Source organism: Salmo salar, chromosome ssa01 (assembly GCF_905237065.1).
Source record: "Salmo salar chromosome ssa01, Ssal_v3.1, whole genome shotgun sequence".
Taxonomy (NCBI): Eukaryota; Metazoa; Chordata; class Actinopteri; order Salmoniformes; family Salmonidae; genus Salmo; species Salmo salar.
The window spans coordinates 64,345,241-64,363,856 of NC_059442.1; the positions used below are offsets into that span (position 1 = coordinate 64,345,241).

General features: G+C 43.8%; 1 protein-coding gene across 2 annotated transcripts in view; it reads left to right on the forward strand.

Moving 5' to 3' along the window:
• The window catches only part of LOC106607224 (SH3 and PX domain-containing protein 2A), a 112,694-nt gene that overhangs the window by 77,590 nt on the left and 16,488 nt on the right, over nt 1-18,616 (forward strand). Inside the window, exons 8-9 of one of the 2 annotated variants that reach the window (XM_014203971.2) lie at nt 13,223-13,336; nt 17,506-17,589. In XM_014203971.2, coding sequence (XP_014059446.2) covers nt 13,223-13,336; nt 17,506-17,589 — 198 coding nt within the window. The remainder of the gene's footprint in view (nt 1-13,222; nt 13,337-17,505; nt 17,590-18,616) is intronic. The other variant, XM_014203975.2, reaches the window with a different exon arrangement.

An 18,616-nucleotide genomic window follows, 5' to 3' on the forward strand; every position in this document is an offset into this window, starting at 1 on the left:
CTCAGAATGGCAACGTGTGTTGTGGATTCGCTCCGCTCAGATGTATTTTTATTTTGATATTTATATTATACAATTCTTGTAAAAGGGCAGGAATGCTGCACTGCCAGGACTCATCAAAGACAGAGAAATTGGGCAAGATCTATATTTTTGGTTATGTCATTTTCACAGAGTTGCATAAAAATCAGCTGCCACTTTTTAGGATACTCAAAAGCAGTGTTCCATAAATGTTTTATCCCTGATGCCCTTGCAGTTTCTTGTATTTGTTTGATTGCAATCCCTCTGTATATTTTCACTACTGAGTTAGGTCAGAGCTTGCCAGAGAGAGACACTGACTTTGGAGAGGAGAGGAGTGTGGGCCAGGGAGAGAGTCAGGGGGAATATGGAAAAAGCCCTTTCCTGCCAAAGTTAGCGGTTCAGAGAGGTTGGTTCATTATAATGGCTTAATGGATCCTCCAGGATGCCTCCTCAACTTACAGTGTGTTAAAGAGATGCTAACCAGGGCTAAGCTAAGATAGCACACCACTTTTTAACCTTTACTTAACCAGGTGGGTCAATTAAGAACAATCTTTTTATTTATGTACAGTTGAACTTTTCTTGTTATCGAAATGCATAGGAAAAGTAAAACATTTGCCATCACATTTCCTTCTAGAGGTATGCTACCTACTCTACACCTCAAGGGCAATGTTAGGCTAGCCTTGCCCAGTCCAACCCAGATAATATCCCTCTAAATCTCTTCTGAACAGTGTACGTTTACACTGCTCAAATCCTAGATCGGCGTTTTAAATTGTAATTTGCCAAATTAACTCCAGGAATGTCTGTGTCGGAGAGGGAAGCAGCTTGGGTCTGTCTGCCCCTCAGGCTCCCCATAGCTCCCCTGTACCACCCTGCATGTGTGTCCGTCTATAAACCAATAGCCTGCGTCAGTCAGTGGTGAATTCTGGGAACACTTTGTATGGTATTTTAGGCTTACATGTTAAGGCTGTGTCACAATTATTTTCCTTGTCTCTCTTCTCTTGTCTCCCTTCATTCTTGATGGAAAATGGATACGTTGAGGAGGTACTCGATGGGTTTCCAACATGTATTTCTCTCTGCGCTTAAATCCTCTCAGATACTGTAGATCAGTGTTCATGAGGAAGAGGAGATGTGAATAAGGAGCTGTTTAACACCATTGGGAAACAAGCTTATGCTCTGGCCGGACGATGGACATGAACCAACGGATTCGTGAGGTGCCTCTCATTTAGGAATAACAATTAAAGTTAAATAGCGTTTTAGAGGGTTGGGCTATCAGATACTCCAGGATTTTGCGCCCCACACACGCCATCTGTGCTGCCTAGAGCATAGGGCTGCAGAAGTACGTAGCTTTAGAAAGGTCAGCACACATTCTAGAGGGGATCCTTTCACATTCTAGGGGGCTGCATTGGCTGTTCCTTAGGTCAACATTAGTACTTTTTCGCCTCCCAATCTTAACAGAACCATCGCTGGAAATTGTACCCAGTATTTTATGAAAACTGGAAGTGAATGTATTGAACTTTATATATTTCCCCTCTTTTATACTGTATACAGTGTTTATAAATACAAAAACTTGAAATTAATGGGGTTTTCTCCTGCAGTGCTTTCCAGTGGGATCAGATATCTCCAGTAGTGCTGAGGCTCAGCATTCCACATCATCTCAAGCCCAGAGAAATGCCTGTCACGCTAAAGGTTATAATCTTCATATCACATCTGTAGCATGAGCTAATATTTCAAAGACTGACCCCAAAACACAAAAATTGTTTTAGTAAGTAACACTTGTGTTTTAGTAGCAGTTAAAGACAGGCTATTTGATTCAATGTGAGACTTTGGATATCTATAAATAAAATACATGCAGCACAGTAGAGCCTGAGGCACCTCAATCCTGTGTTAAAACATTGCATATTGTAGTTTATATGAGTACATATGGTATACATTCACAGTAAGAAAATCTAAAGTTGCTGGCCTGTTTGCATTTTTGTCTTGAGCAATAAATGTGTTGTTGATTACAGTAAAATGGAGGCTGGAGTGTTGAACCTGATATAGTATTTCCAGACATCAGGTACTGTAGGGGAGACAAATAGGGCTCAGGCCCTCTTCAACAGATAGGTTCCTCTATTTTACCCTCCCTCTTAGAAAGAGACAGAGGCAGAGGGGATATGAGTAAAGCTTTATCACTTTGAAGTCTGAGCCAAACATCTGTTCACTTGCTCCACTTTTTCCTTTCAAGGAATATCCATCCTTACTGTAGCAGTACCACTTTACTTTTCACCCTAGAGCCACATTATGACACACATGGCTTACATAATAATCATTGTTTTTTATGATTAATTTTCTCTGTAAACAAAACAAAGAAACTTTTTTTTCAGAAGTGTTTGTTATTGTTTTTGGCTGTGTAAATGAGGCTGACGTCAACATTTCATCCAGGCATTGAAAGCCTAATTAGATAGTTGGCAACCACATCCTTTAATTTAGTACATCCAGTGTAAACTCTGTTGGCTATGTCAAAAATGAACTTACAACATTTATTTGTCTTGTCCTGAGTTGTATCATGGTTTCTTTGCAGTAGAATCACTGATGTTGTTTTGTATTGTTTGCAGTGAATTTGGGACATTTAAGTATGGTTTTTGTGGTAATGCAAGACCACCACCAGATAGCTGTGGGTATGACACTGTTGTCTCACTATTGTTTCACTATTGTCTCATTATTGTCTCACTGAACCACTGACCTAAAGGAGAGGGCACAGAACTTACTGTAGCACAACTCAGTGAGGAGAAAAGCACTGCATGGACCTGAACGTAAACATTATGAAATGACTCCTAATAGTGAGTGTTGTTTGTTATGTTTATCTGTCACTGAACCATTTGCAATGGATCCTTGCAATTTCCCCTAAAAGCTAGTTCTTGAGAACTACAGTATAGAAGGGAAATAATATTTACTTCATCCATTACTTCCTCAGCACAGCTAGTGACGCAGACTTGAGACACAGATGATAAAGATTCGTACAGCTGCAGGAGACACAGATGAGGATGTTGATGGAGACAACAGACAAATGGTAGATAGACAGACACAGATAAAGACAGATGTAGGTGTAGTCGTATAATGTCTCTCCACTTCCTCCGCATTGGGTCCAGTCCCAGCCCTGCTGGTCAATGTATCAAATTGTACATAATACACAAAAAATGCACGTGCATATACACACACACACACATCCTGGGGTACGGAAAACATGCATATCTCACCTTTCAACAGCTGTATGTCTACTCAGTTACACATTTTCATACATGTCACCAAATCATTTTCAGGGGGTTCATGTTTAAATGTATGTTTCTGTGTGATGGTATTTTGCCAAAACACCTTTACATTTGGTCTAGAAAATTCAACAAGAACAGTTGTAGCACTGGTATATTAACATTTATTCATTAATGAAAGACCAGAGACAAATTCTCTGAAAAAATAATGTTTTTCAGGTTCTCTGTAATTCACGCCTGTGTGTTATAAACCTGCATTGGCAAGGAAACATACTTTTATTGCCTCTTTTGAGGTGCAGTGAACTCAGCCTAAGCCCCTACCATATGAGAACAAGGTTGAAAAATAAAGTAAAGGCAGTCATAGCCATCAATAACAGAGTGTATTTACTCAAACGTCTTAAGGGACAGACACGCAGGCATGTACATTTTAGTCATTTAGCAACTGCTCTTATCCAAAGCGACTTACAGGAGCAATTAGGGTTAAGAGCCTTGCTCAAGGGCATATTGACAAATTCTTTCGACTAGTCGGCTCGGGGATTCAAACCAGCAACCTTTTGGTTCCTGGCCCAACGCTCTTAACTGCTCTTAACTGCTAGACTACATGCCTGTTTGCCGGCCAACAGTACTTAGCACCTCTGAACAGATTGCCAGCTATAATTTGCAAACCAATTCTACGTATAGAATTGCATGAAAATGTCGGACACCCACCGGTGAGTGGTCCCTAAAACACACCTCAGCGAATGAACGGTAGATGAACAGCAGATCGACATTCGGTGGGGTGTGTGGCTGCCTTATTAAAGTGGCCATAATGTATATTCAAATGTCTAACTTTCAAATGTGCTTTCAAATTAAGGTATCACATTCCTATACCTTATTCCCATATTTCCCATTTTAGCTAGCAAGACCTCAATTATCTCGTTCCCCTCTACATTGACTTGGTACTGATACCCTATGTATATAGCCAAGTTATTGTTATTTATTGTGTATTTATTACTTGTATTATTACATGTTATTACTTTTCTATTATTTATCTATTTTCTCTCTCTCTGCATTGTTGGGAGGGCCCGTAAGTAAGCATTTCACTGTTAGTCTACACCTGTTGTTTACGAAGCATGTGACTAATAAAATTAGATTTGTGAAATGACAATAACTTTAGCCAGCCAACAGAGAGGAAGAGGCGAAGCCATGGATTTTTTCCTAATATAGCTGTCTAGCCGGGTGGCTAGCAGACTGAGGCTAATATTACAGTTCTGTCATCATCGGCATTCTGGGAATACTTGTTCTATGTGGCATAGTGACACGGCAACAGTCAGAGGAGTGGTGGGGGTTACGTTAATGTCAAAAGTTAACCGCACTCTCGTGACCAAAGAATGCTAGCTAGCTTTTTTAGAAAGAAATCGTACATTTGAGAGGGAATTCTCACAAATAAAATGTTGCAATCCATTTTATAAGCGCATTAACACACTCCAGACTCTGCGTTGCCAGGGAAGTACTGCACACCTCAGCAGTTGAAAGGCTCCAGTCCAAACCCGGGTCTGTAGTGAAGCCTCAAGCACTGCGATGCAGTGCCTAAGACTGCTGTTCTACTCAGAAGGCCGTTTTCGAGGGGTTTTGTCATTTCACTCTCCTGCAGAGAAACAGCCATGACTTCTCCAGAGCTAGGCGACAGAGAAATGGTGTTGAAAAGCCTGTGGCAGCAGCCAAGGGGCTGATTTTTCAAAAAGTTATCTGATTGGATTACCCCTATTGGATAGGATTTAATGTTAGAATTTAGTTTTTCAAAACTGAAAAATGGAATTCTATTCCTCCGGATATGGACCTTACCCTATCCAGATTCTGATCCTGATAGGGATAAGGATTTGGTAATCAATCTGATCTTTATTCAGGAATTGTAGGTGATTAGGATTGTTTTGATCCCAAAAATCATGAATATTTTGATCCCACTAGAAGGGTGGATTCAAGGTGGATTTGGAAAGGTGAAAGGCACTACAACCAATAAATGTCAATGTAACTAAGATGAGGAGGATTAAAAAATGTTATTACATCTAAAATCCAAAGGTTAATTATGTTAAATTGACTGCAGTATAGGTATTTGGTAAATTATGTTAAGTGTCAAATGCATTTACTTAATTATTAGTGATATGCAGGCTCTATTATTTTTTTTCAAGGTACCTTTATTAAAAAGCCGGATGTGGAGGTCCTGGGCTCGCGTGGTTACACATGGTCTGCAGTTATGAGGCCGATGGACGTACTGCCAAATTCGCTAAAATAACATTGGAGTCAGGTTATGGTTCTCAGGCAACAGCTCTGGTGGACATTCCTGCAGTCAGCATGCCAATTGCACACTCCCTCAAAACTTGTGACACCTGTGGCATTGTGTGACAAAACTGCAGATTTTAAAGTGGTCTTTTATTGTCCCCAGCACAAGGTGCACCTGTGTAATGACCATGCTGTTTAATCAGCTTCTTGATATGCCATACCTGTCAGGTGGATGGCTTATCTGGTCAAGGAGAAATTCTCACTAACAAGGATGGAAACTAAGTTGTGCACAAAATCTGAAATACGATTTTTGTGCGTATGGAAAATTGCTGGGATTTTTTTCTTTATCTCATGAAACATGTGACCAACACTTTACATGTTGCGTTTATATTTCTGTTTCCCCAGGTTGAAGTAGTATCACAACCTGTCCAGTAGATGACCTGTTTAAATCACTGAAAAACAGGATTCTGTGATCTTGATATCGTGGTATCTGGATCAGAATGATCCCATCCGATTATTTTCTGAAAAAAACCCGGCTTATAAACAGCCAGATTTATCTGATCCTGTTAGAAAAAAAGAGGATTACTAAATCCAACTAATTCTGACCCCCCCAAAAAAAGTTTTGAAAAACCTGACTGTCTTATTGGCTAAACAAAATGTTGTAATATAAGTCGCCCAGTAGATGGCAATACAGAGACCTATCCAAAGCACAACGTCTGAATTCTGTGATCTTGATTTTGCGATATCTGGATCAGAATGATCCTATCTGATTATTTTCTGGAGAAAAATAACGGCTCAAAAACAGCCAGATCGATCTGATCCTGGATATCAAGGATTACAGAATCCGGATCATTCTGATCCCCCCCATTTTGTTTTTGTTGAAAAACCAGCCCTTGGGGTTGGTGCAACATTTTTAATAGCGATCAAGGTGTTAGATTACTGTCTGTAGCCATTCAGGCACTGAAAACACTGGTCAGTGTATTATTTCACATCCACTCCGTGAGTGACTGCATGACTCAGAAATTGACTCAAACGTGCCAAGTGAAGCATGAAATGACTCACAAGGCCTTGCAACGTACATCTCACTGTTAATCTAATAATAATTTATACCCATGCACTTCAAACTTCAATATTTTCTTACTTTATTTTTCAGATGAAGCTGTCCTGTGTATGCTCAATACTGTATCTTTCACCCAGACCTTTGTCTAGAATCCAATTGATTGAATAATGCAGTCATATCCCAAGGAATTCAATCATATCAAGCAAGACGATGATAATGGAGATTTGAGCTACTGTACCAGTTACGTCCCACCGATTTCAGGGGTAACGAGACTAAATCGAGATTTAAATCATCACAAGGACATCCAAAACCACACTGTCCTCCCATTTACATTTACATTTAAGTCATTTAGCAGACGCTCTTATCCAGAGCGACTTACAAATTGGTGCATTCACCTTATGATATCCAGTGGAACAACTACTTTACAATAGTGCATCTAAATCTTTTAAGGGGGGGGGTTAGAAGGATTACTTTATCCTATCCTAGGTATTCCTTAAAGAGGTGGGGTTTCAGGTGTCTCCGGAAGGTGGTGATTGACTCCGCTGTGCTGGCGTCGTGAGGGAGCTTGTTCCACCATTGGGGTGCCAGAGCAGCGAACTGTTTTGACTGGGCTGAGCGGGAACTGTGCTTCCTCAGAGGTAGGGGGCCAGCAGGCCAGAGGTGGATGAACGCAGTGCCCTTGTTTGGGTGTAGGGCCTGATCAGAGCCTGAAGGTATGGAGGTGCCGTTCCCTTCACAGCTCCGTAGGCAATCACCATGGTCTTGTAGCGGATGCGAGCTTCAACTGGAAGCCAGTGGAGAGAGCGGAGGAGCGGGGTGACGTGAGAGAACTTGGGAAGGTTGAATACCAGATGGGCTGCGGCGTTCTGGATGAGTTGTAGCGGTTTAATGGCACAGGCAGGGAGCCCAGCCAACAGCGAGTTGCAGTAATCTAGACGGGAGATGACAAGTGCCTGGATTAGGACCTGCGCCGCTTCCTGTGTGAGGCAGGGTCGTACTCTGCGAATGTTGTAGAGCATGAACCTACAGGATCGGGTCACCGCCTTGATGTTAGTGGAGAACGACAGGGTGTTGTCCAGGATCACGCCAAGGTTCTTAGCACTCTGGGAGGAGGACACAAGGGAGTTGTCAACCGTGATGGCGAGATCATGGAACGGGCAGTCCTTCCCCGGGAGGAAGAGCAGCTCCGTCTTGCCGAGGTTCAGCTTGAGGTGGTGATCCGTCATCCACACTGATATGTCTGACAGACATGCAGAGATACGATTCGCCGCCTGGTTATCAGAAGGGGGAAAGGAGAAGATTAATTGTGTGTCGTCTGTATAGCAATGATAGGAGAGACCATGTGAGGATATGACAGAGCCAAGTGACTTGGTGTATAGCGAGAATAGGAGAGGGCCTAGAACAGAGCCCTGGGGGACACCAGTGGTGAGAGCGCATGGTGCGGAGACAGATTCTCGCCACGCCACCTGGTAGGAGCGACCTGTCAGGTAGGACGCAATCCAAGCGTGGGCCATGCCGGAGATGCCCAACTCGGAGAGGGTGGAGAGGAGGATCTGATGGTTCACAGTATCAAAGGCAGCAGATAGGTCTAGAAGGATGAGAGCAGAGGAGAGAGAGTTAGCTTTAGCAGTGCGGAGAGCCTCCGTGACACAGAGAAGAGCAGTCTCAGTTGAATGCCCAGTCTTGAAACCTGACTGATTAGGATCAAGAAGGTCATTCTGAGAGAGATAGCAGGAGAGCTGGCCAAGGACAGCACGTTCAAGAGTTTTGGAGAGAAAAGAAAGAAGGGATACTGGTCTGTAGTTGTTGACATCGGAGGGATCGAGTGTAGGTTTTTTCAGAAGGGGTGCAACTCTCGCTCTCTTGAAGACGGAAGGGATGTAGCCAGCGGTCAAGGATGAGTTGATGAGCGAGGTGAGGTAGGGGAGAAGGTCTCCGGAAATGGTCTGGAGAAGAGAGGAGGGGATAGGGTCAAGTGGGCAGGTTGTTGGGCGGCCGGCCATCACAAGATGCGAGATTTCATCTGGAGAGAGAGGGGAGAAAGAGGTCAAAGCACAGGGTAGGGCAGTGTGAGCAGGACCAACGGTGTCGTTTGACTTAGCAAACGAGGATCGGATATCGTCAACCTTCTTTTCAAAATGGTTGACGAAGTCATCCGCAGAGAGGGAGGAGGGGGGGAGGGGGAGGAGGATTCAGGAGGGAGGAGAAGGTAGCAAAGAGCTTCCTAGGGTTAGAGGCAGATGCTTGGAATTTAGAGTGGTAGAAAGTGGCTTTAGCAGCAGAGACAGAAGAGGAGAATGTAGAGAGGAGGGAGTGAAAGGATGCCAGGTCCGCAGGGAGGCGAGTTTTCCTCCATTTCCGCTCGGCTGCCCGGAGCCCTGTTCTGTGAGCTCGTAGTGAGTCGTCGAGCCACGGAGCAGGAGGGGAGGACCGAGCCGGCCTGGAGGATAGGGGACAGAGAAAATCAAAGGATGCAGAAAGGGAGGAGAGGAGGGTTGAGGAGGCAGAATCAGGAGATAGGTTGGAGAAGGTTTGAGCAGAGGGAAGAGATGATAGGATGGAAGAGGAGAGAGTAGCGGGAGAGAGAGAGCGAAGGTTGGGACGGCGCAATACCATCCGAGTAGGGGCAGAGTGAGAAGTGTTGGATGAGAGCAAGAGGGAAAAGGATACAAGGTAGTGGTCAGAGATTTGGAGGTTTGATAGATTTGGATTTCCTCCCTTTGATGCTGTTGGCTTTAAGGCTAGAATGGCGCTGCAGAGATGTATAGCTGCCGTCTAACGCGTTCCTGACCAATTCTGCTGTTTTGTGTGATTTCCTATGACCGAAAACAGCTTCTGGACATCAGAACAGTGATCACTAACCTCGATTTGGATAAAGATTTCTACTTCAACGAGTCAACAGCTGTGGATGTACTGCTCATTCCGGACCAGGCCCTAATCCCCGGGATTCGAAAGAGGAAGAGGCGACACAAGAGAGGCAAACGAGCGAGCTCCCTGATGAGACTAAGACGGCGAGTAAGTAAACACTCCCCCCACCCTCCATTCTTTTGGCGAACGTACAATCACTAGAGAACAAGCTGGACAAGCACCGTTCGAGACTATCCTATCAACGGGACCTGAAGAATTTTAATATTCTGTTTCTCGGAGTCATGGCTGAACATGGTTAATATACATTTAGCAGATTTTTATGTATTGTCAAGACCAAACGGCAGTTTCAGTTAAGGTTAAGGGGGAGGTGTGTGTCTCTTTGTTAACAACATCTAGTGTGCAATCTTTATTGTTAAGAAAGTCTCAAGGTTTTGCTCACCTGAGTTAGAATACCTCATGATAAGCTGCAGACCATACTATTTACATTTACCAAGAGAGTTTTGATCTATATTTTGTAGCTGTCTATTTACCACCACAAACAGATGTTGGCACTAAGGCTGCACTCAACGAGGTATACAGGGCCAAAAGCATACAAGAAAATGCACATCCAGAGGCAGTGCTTCTAGTTGCCAGTGTTTTCAATGCAGGGAAACTGAAATCTGTCTTACCTAATGTTTTATCAGTATGTCACCTGTGGAAATAGAGGTGAAAAAACTCTAGGTCACCTTAACTCCACACACAGAAATGCATACAAAGCTATCCCTTGCCCTCCATTTGACAAATATGACCATAACTCAACCCTTCTCATTCCTGCTTACAAGCAAAAACTTCAACAGGAAATACCAGTGACAAAATGTACTAGTATGTCACCTGTGCAACTAGAGGTGAAAAAACTCTAGATCACCTTAACTCCACACACAGAAACGCATACAAAGCTATCCCTCGCCCTCCATTTGACAAATCTGACCATAACTCTATCCTCCTGATTCCTGCTTACAAGAAAAAACTCAAACAGAAAGTACCAGTGACGCGTTCAATACGGAAGGGGTCTGATGAAGCTACAGGACTGTTTCGCTCGCACAGACTGGAATATGTTCTGGGATTTATCCGATGACATTTAGAAGTTTAGAACATCAGTAATCTTCTTTATTAATAAGTGCATTGATGATGTCATCCCCACAGTGACCATACGTACATATCCCAACCAGAAGCCATGGATTATAAGCAACATTCGCACTGAGTTAAAGGCTAGAGCTGCAGCTTTCAAGGAGCGGGACTCTAATCCGGACGCTTATAAGAAATCCCGCTACGATCGCTGACGAGTCATCAAACAGTCAAAACCTCAATACAGGATTGAATCCTACTACACCGGCTCTGATGATTGTCGGATGTTGCAGGGCTTCCAAACTATCACAGATTACAAAGGGAAACCCATCCGCAAGCTGCCCAGTGACGCGAGCCTACCAGATGAGCTAAATTCATTCTATGCTTGCGAGGCAAGCAACACTGAACCAAGACCTTTAAACAGGTTAACATTCACAAGGCCGCAGGGCCAGATGGTTTACCAGGATGCGTACTCAAGTTGGCAAGTGTCTTCACTGACATTTTCAACCTGTCCCTGACCAAATCTGTAATACCAAAATGTTTGAAGCAGACCACTATAGTCCCTGTGCCCAAGAATGCCAAGTTAACCTGTCTAAATGACTATCGCCCGTAGCACTCACATCTGGAGCCATGAAATGCTTTGAAAAGCTGGTCATGGCTCACATCAACAAAATCATTCCAGACACCCTGGACCCAATCCAATTCACATTCTGCCCCAACAGATCCACAGGTGACACAATCTCTATTACATTTCACACTGCCTCTTTCACCTGTACAAGAGGAACACCGACGTGAGAATGCTGTTCAACACCAGCGGGGACAGACAGCTCAGAATTCAACACCATTGGCCTCCAAGCTCACTGAGCTCAGGACCCTGGGACTGAACACCTCCCTCTGCAACTGGATCCTGGACTTTCTGACTGACCGCCCCCAGGTGGTGAGGGTATGCAACAACACATCCACCACTCTGACCCTCAACCCGGGGGCCCCTCAGGGGCACGCTTAGTCTCCTCCTGCACTCCCTGTTCACCTACGTCTGTGTGGCCTCGCTTGACTCAAACACCATCATCAAGTTTGCTGATGACACGACAGTGGTTAGCCTGATCACAGACGATGAGACAGTCTATAGTGAGGAGGTCAGTGACGTTTCCCTGAACATCAGCAAGACAAAGGAGCTGATCGTGGACTTCAAGAGACGGAGGGACGAATATTCCCCCATCCACATTAACGGGCTGTAGTGGAGCGGGTTGAGAGCTTCAAGTTCCACTGTGTCCACATCACTAAGAAATGTTCATGGTCCACACACACCAACACAGTTGTAAAGAATGCACCACAACGCCTCTTCCCTCTCACGAGGCTGAAAAGGTTTGGCATGGGTCCTCAGATCCTCAAAAAGTTATACAGCACCATTGAGAGCATGTTGACTGGATGCATCACCTCCTGGCGCAATAGAGGTTAGTGTACACTAGAGATTGACACAGGAGTGAAAATTCATTCCTGTCCCTCTTGTCCTGTCAATTTGTTTCCTGTACTGTCCCGATCCCGCAACATTTATATAACCCTGTAACTTTCCTGTCCCATCCCGATAAAAATCACTCCCTTCCCGTTCTAATTTTTAACGCTCAGAAATCAGAAATTATTTCCTCTGTTAGCTGCTCGTCTGTCTGTCCCCGCTCTGTGGCATCATCGCATTAGTGGAAACCAAGACTGTTCTCAGGGCAAGCCTGGTTGTAGCTAGATGTTCGAGTCGCATTTTAGCGAACCCCTAACCCTTTTCCTAACCTTAATAAACGTAGCCGGTTAGGATAATTAGGTTATCTTAACCTGCTGTGAAAAGTCACTTATGCTAGTCAAAACCGTCAGTTATGCCTTGAGAACAGTCTTGGTTTCCACTAATGTGATACAGCCGCTCTGTGTGTGAATATCCTAGCAACTGCTCCCTTTGGCTGGTGCTCAGCGCTCACGAGACAGTTGCTTGTACAAAGCTGATAACAACCACCTTACAAGATTTTGGCAGCCCTTGTACTTTCCTAGACTCTGATGAATTCATGGATATGGACATGTGTAATTGTGTACGTCTATGCTTGCATCTGATTTAAGTAGTAACTGGAGAGAGGAGCGAGAGTGAGCCGACGGAAGGGCGAGGGGGGAAATTACCTTTTTATTTTGTATAAATTTTTATTAAGTTAACTACTCTATATTAGGCCTACACTGTTTTCTTTATGAAATGCTCCACACATTACATATTTATAACCCTTGCGTTATTATTATTATTATATCCACATGTTATAATTGTTCTATTATTTATATTTTCTCTCTGCATTGTTGGGAAGGGCCCATAAGTAAGCATTTCACTATGAGTCTCCACCTTTTGTTTACAAAGCATGTGACTAATAACATTTGATTTGATTTGATTTTGATTAGAGAACCTGTCGGTGATAGAGAACTGTTCATGTTTTCTCTATATCCATGTGTCTTTCAACCACCCCAGTCATCCAAGAAACAGTTTTGAATCAGGGTCTATTAACTAGAACAAACATTATTCTTGAAATGGAGGAGGAACACTTCTCTAAAGTCATTTATAAGATTATAAATCATACTGAAAGATGCTGTGCTAGTCGACAAACACCACACAAAATCTCAATTGACATCCCTCTCTCTGTGCCCCCAGGCTGGTGGTTTGTCAGTACAGCGGAGGAGCAGGGATGGGTCCCTGCGACATACCTGAATACCCACAGTAACACACGAGATGACCTGGAGCTGGGCGCCTCCAAGTCCAGGGAAGGTAAGAGCTCCACACTGCTATGAATACAGGAAGAAAACCTCGACATCCAGAATACAGTATACATTTACATTTACGTCATTTAGCAGACGCTCTTATCCAGAGCGACTTACAAATTGGATACAAGCTGCACCACAATACAGACCACGTTAGCCTTCGTCACTTCCAGCAACTGGGTGAAATTTGTGGATGTGTAATATCCCACAACCTACAAGACCACTGTACCTCCACTACCCCCATCTCTTAAAGGGTACAGTAGTCTGACTCCCACGCCCGACCCACCACCGACTGACGTTAACGTCCCACTTTTCCCCGGTGTGAACAACCTTCTTTCTACTGCTGCCACTATAAACACCCCTGAACAAGCTCCAGAGTCAGCCCTGAATAAATATCCTGGAGAAGGAGTGTCAGGGCCTAAGACACAACTCTGGGTTGAGGTGCACTGAGTGACGAACTGTACTTTACAGTAGCAGTGTAGAAATTCAATGCAATACTAAACGAGGTTACCTCCATGGAGTTTAGGATGGTAAACGGATGAAAGAGGTGCATGTTTGGTTCACTGTAGGGGTTGAGCTGTGAGGAGTTTGTTTATGTGAGTCAGTCACTAGTCAAGTCATGTCTGAAGTTAATTATTCCGGGCCCTGAGATAAATCATGTCAGTTTATGCAGACTGATTATGACACAAAACTAGAAGATATTGATGAATGTTGCTCTGTCTGTTCAATGGTTGAATGCTGCTATATCTGCATTAAAACCTACAAATCTGACAAGAAACACACCTAAGCAAGAGGGTTGTTCGCCAAATGATCAGGCTGACATAAAATTGGGATCCACTCATACAGTCATTAGAACTCCCTTTCCCAAAACACACAGCATGGGTTAGACTATAATGTTGTTGTGTGGCATTCCAAGCTATGTCATAATCTAGCCATTCCCAATATCGAGAGTTGCTTTACCGTTAGTGCCTTAACATTATTAGAGTGCTAATATTAGAGGGCTAATATTGTGGAAAAGGCCACGACTGTATTGGTCATTATTTTACAGTAGGCATAATTACATACCTGCAGTACCTCCCTAATGCATTTCATGTAGTTTGGAAAGAATACACTTTAAGGATTGAAATCATTTATTTCCAACAAACATTAACATTTTCTAGCACTCTGGTTAAAACAGCATTTACTGTACTGAGTGTCGACTCCAAAACACTGTGACCCACATTGCCCCTGGCACTGTAGATCTTCTGACTGAAGGAGAGAGGAGAGGGCATATGCTGCATTGAATTAACCTCTATAGTCCAATAGTTACACAGTAATCTCAACAGGCTTCTTCCTCCCTAGGCCTGCATACAGAATGCATATCCATTCTGTATAAAACCTTTTTGGAGAGGAATTATTAATATTTCTGTTAGTGTGACAGCTTTCTGGATTTTCACATTTACACAAACCCCACAAGTGACCCCCCCCCCCACACACACACACACACACACACACACACACACATACATACATGCATATATACATACACACAAACACAAACACACACACACACACAGAGCGAGAGAGACACACACTACAGTACTCTAGCTATCTACTCAATGCAGATAGCAGACGCAGCCAGAGCGGTCAGAGGACAATCTGTCAGTGTAATTAACATGTATGTGTCTAGTCAGTCATGGGAATGTCTCAGGATCCATAATGAATCTCTCTGTCAGCCCTGTGGCTCCACAGCACTCTGTAAAACACTGTCATTGAGATGGGGCTCTTGTTGCAAACAGGAACTGGAACACATAAATTCAGCAACAACAAAAAAACATCCTCTCACTGTCAACTGTGTTTATTTTCAGCTAACTTGTGTAAATATTTGTATGAACATAACAAGATTCAACAACTGAGACATGAACTGAAAAAGTTCCACAGACATGTGACTAACAGAAATTGAATAATGTGTCCCTGAACAAAGGGGGGGGATCAAAATAAAAAGTAACAGTCAGAATCTGGTGTGGCCACCAGCTGCATTAAGTACTGCAGTGCATCTCCTCCTCATGGACTGCACCAGATTTGTCAGTTCTTGCTGGGAGATGGTACCCCACTATTCCACCAAGGCACCTGCAAGTTCCCGGACATTTCTGGGGGGAATGGCCCTAGCCCTCACCCTCCGATCCAGCAGGTCCCAGACGTGCTCAATGGGATTGAGATCCGGGCTCTTTTCTGGCCATGGCAGAACACTGACATTCCTGTCTTGCAGGAAATCACGAACAGAACGAGCAGTATGGCTGGTGGCATTGTCATGCTGGAGGGTCATGTCAAGATGAGCCTGCAGGAAGGATACCACATGAGGGAGGAAGATGTCTTCCCTGTAACGCACAGCGTTGAGATTGCCTGCAATGACAACAAGCTCAGTCCGATGATGCTGTGACAGACCGTCCCAGAACATGACGGACCCTCCACCTCCAAATCGATCCTGCTCCAGAGTACAGGCCTCGGTGTAATGCTCATTCCTTCGACGATAAACATGAATCCGACCATCACCCCTGGTGAGGCAAAACCGCGACTCGTCAGTGAAGAGCACTTTTTGCCAGTCCTGTCTGGTCCAGCGACGATGGGTTTGTGCCCATAGGCAACGTTGTTGCCGCTGATGTCTGGTGAGGACCTGCCTTACAAGCCCTACAAGCCCTCAGTCCAGCCTCTCTCAGCCTATTGCGGACAGTCTGAGCACTGATGGAGGGATTGTGCGTTCCTGGTGTAACTCGGACAGTTGTTGTTGCCATCCTGTACCCGTCCCGCAGGTGTGATGTTTGGATGTACTGATCCTGCGCAGGTGTTGTTACACGTGGTCTGCCACTGCGAAGACGATCAGCTGTCCGTCCTGTCTCCCTGTAGCGCCGTCTTAGGCGTCTCACAGTACGGGCATTGCAATTTATTGCCCTGGCCACATCTGCAGTCCTCATGCCTCCTTGCAGCATGCCTGAGGCACGTTCACGCAGATGAGCAGGGACACTGGGCATCTTTCATTTGGTGTTTTTCAGAGTCAGTAGAAAGGCCTCTTTGGTGTCCTAAGTTTTCATAACTGTGACCTTAATTGCCTACTGTCTGTAAGCTGTTAGTGTCTTAACGACTGTTCCACAGGTGCATGTTCATTCATTGTTTATGATTCATTGAACAAGCATGGCAAACAGTGTTTAAACCCTTTACAATGAAGATCTGTGAAGTTATTTGGATTTTTACGAATTATCTTTGAAAGACAGGGTCCTGAAAAAGGGACGTTTCTTTTTTTGCTGTGTTGAATATGGATTTAGCTGAAGATGTTGATGTTTGGAGGCTATGACAGCCTAATGGTGAATCTGTCCCTAATTGGAAAGACTGTCACATTAATGAAAAACACTTGGACATGTTCCTACTTAGGGTGGTCATATTTCATAATTAGTTTTTATTTTCATGAGTTCTGTAATACCTATAATAGGCCTTAGATTGACTCATCCAATATAATGGTCATCATTTTCAATATAATGGTTATTGGTCGTGTTCTGGAGGAGTATGTGGGTCAGTTGTTTGTGTATTTTTGAACAGGGACTTATTTTATTTCCGTTTTTCAGTAAATGTACATTTGCCCTGAAATCTGAACTGCCTGTTAAACTTTGAGATTAGTGCTCTGGTTTAGTGATGGGAAGCTTTTTTTGAATTAGATATTTTTATAAGCCCTGCCGTTTATAGTGTTGGCATGTGACAAAAGATCCCTCCTCCCTCCTAATCATTCCCATCTCCTGCATTTAACTAACAAAAACAATCAACAATTATAGACCTGGCATAGAGCTGCTGCCAAAGGAATTCAGCTGGTCTATTAATTGGATGGCATTCCCAAGCAGCAATGTGTGCCCCAGATGCTCGTGCAGGACAGGATGGGAAAACCATGCTAATAACCACACTAATTACAAGCCACAGAGAATATGTCCATAGTTTACATTTCCTGTATAACGTGCGTTCACCCCCTTCATCCACCAGTCCTTCTAATGTAATGTGATGTTGTTGTTTCCATGTTCGCAATATAAGTAACTAAAGTTGGTCCTTTAGTTGATTCCATGTTGTTTGTACAGTGTGTGCCTGTCTTTTATGTTTATCTGCCAATTTGTGTGTGTGTGTGTGTGTTTGTGTCTCGTCACCATGTGCGTGGGTCAGACACTAAGCACCGTAAGGCCCATCTGAAGAGGCTGGACCGGAGATGGACCCTGGGGGGAATGGTCAGCAGGCAGCAGAGCCGAGGTGATCAGAGACAGGGCGCCGAACTCATCCTCCTTCACTGCTCATCCTTCTATTCTCTGACCCCCCACCTGTCCCATTTTCCTGAACCCATTGGACCTTGTCCTGTCTTATCTTTCATACCTGATGCCTAATGTCTTGGTTTGTGTCATATGCCGTCTTCTACACCATCATGATCCACACCCAATAACCACTAACATCGTTATAAACCAGCTAGTAAACAGTCCAGACATGTCATTACAATGCTAAATTGGTTTTTACATCCACAATGGTGGCTTCCAGCAGTTACAGGTTTGACCTTATGCTAGAAGATAAACATAGAGAAAAATGGACCATCTTGTTGTTACTCAGTGAATGCGGTAGTGTTGGAAGAGATTGTGTCATGTAAGCGGTTTATTTTAATTAACCACTATGTGCAACTGCAATCTTTTCTGAATTACAGCTATAGCTATACAACCATGTAAAAGTTGGTAGGCCGCATTTAATATTTTGCCACTTTAGTTGTCTTTGTTACGAGCCAAATTAAACATGTACACGTACTGTATGTACTTTTCAAAAGAGTTAAAAAGCCAGACGTTTATCAGAAAAAGGTGTTTAGAGCAAGCAGGTCTACCGATGGATCAGGCTAATAAAGAATTGTATTCATCTGTTGGAGTAAGAATGAAAGTGTTTGTGCTTGCAGTGAAAAGTGTTTGTGCTTGCACACATTACCCTTGCCTCGAGACAGATTTTTTTGACAAGGGATGCGGGTTGGATTGGTGACAGCGGAGTGAGGATAGGCTATTTGAGTCCAGCCCAAGGTTTGTGCTTGGCAACAGTGTCCACAGCGCGCAAAAAAACGACCAGCCTCTGGAGTAAAAATAACTTTTCAACTGCAGGAACTAAATCTTGCCTGTGGGGAAAAAAAGCAGAAATAGCGCTGACTGCAGGAAAATAGTTTATAAAAGTTATGCAGGCGATGCATGTTGTGGTTAACATAATATCTCATTCAGAGGTTCCCCCCACTGGTGAGTGTGGGCTCAGGAAGGTT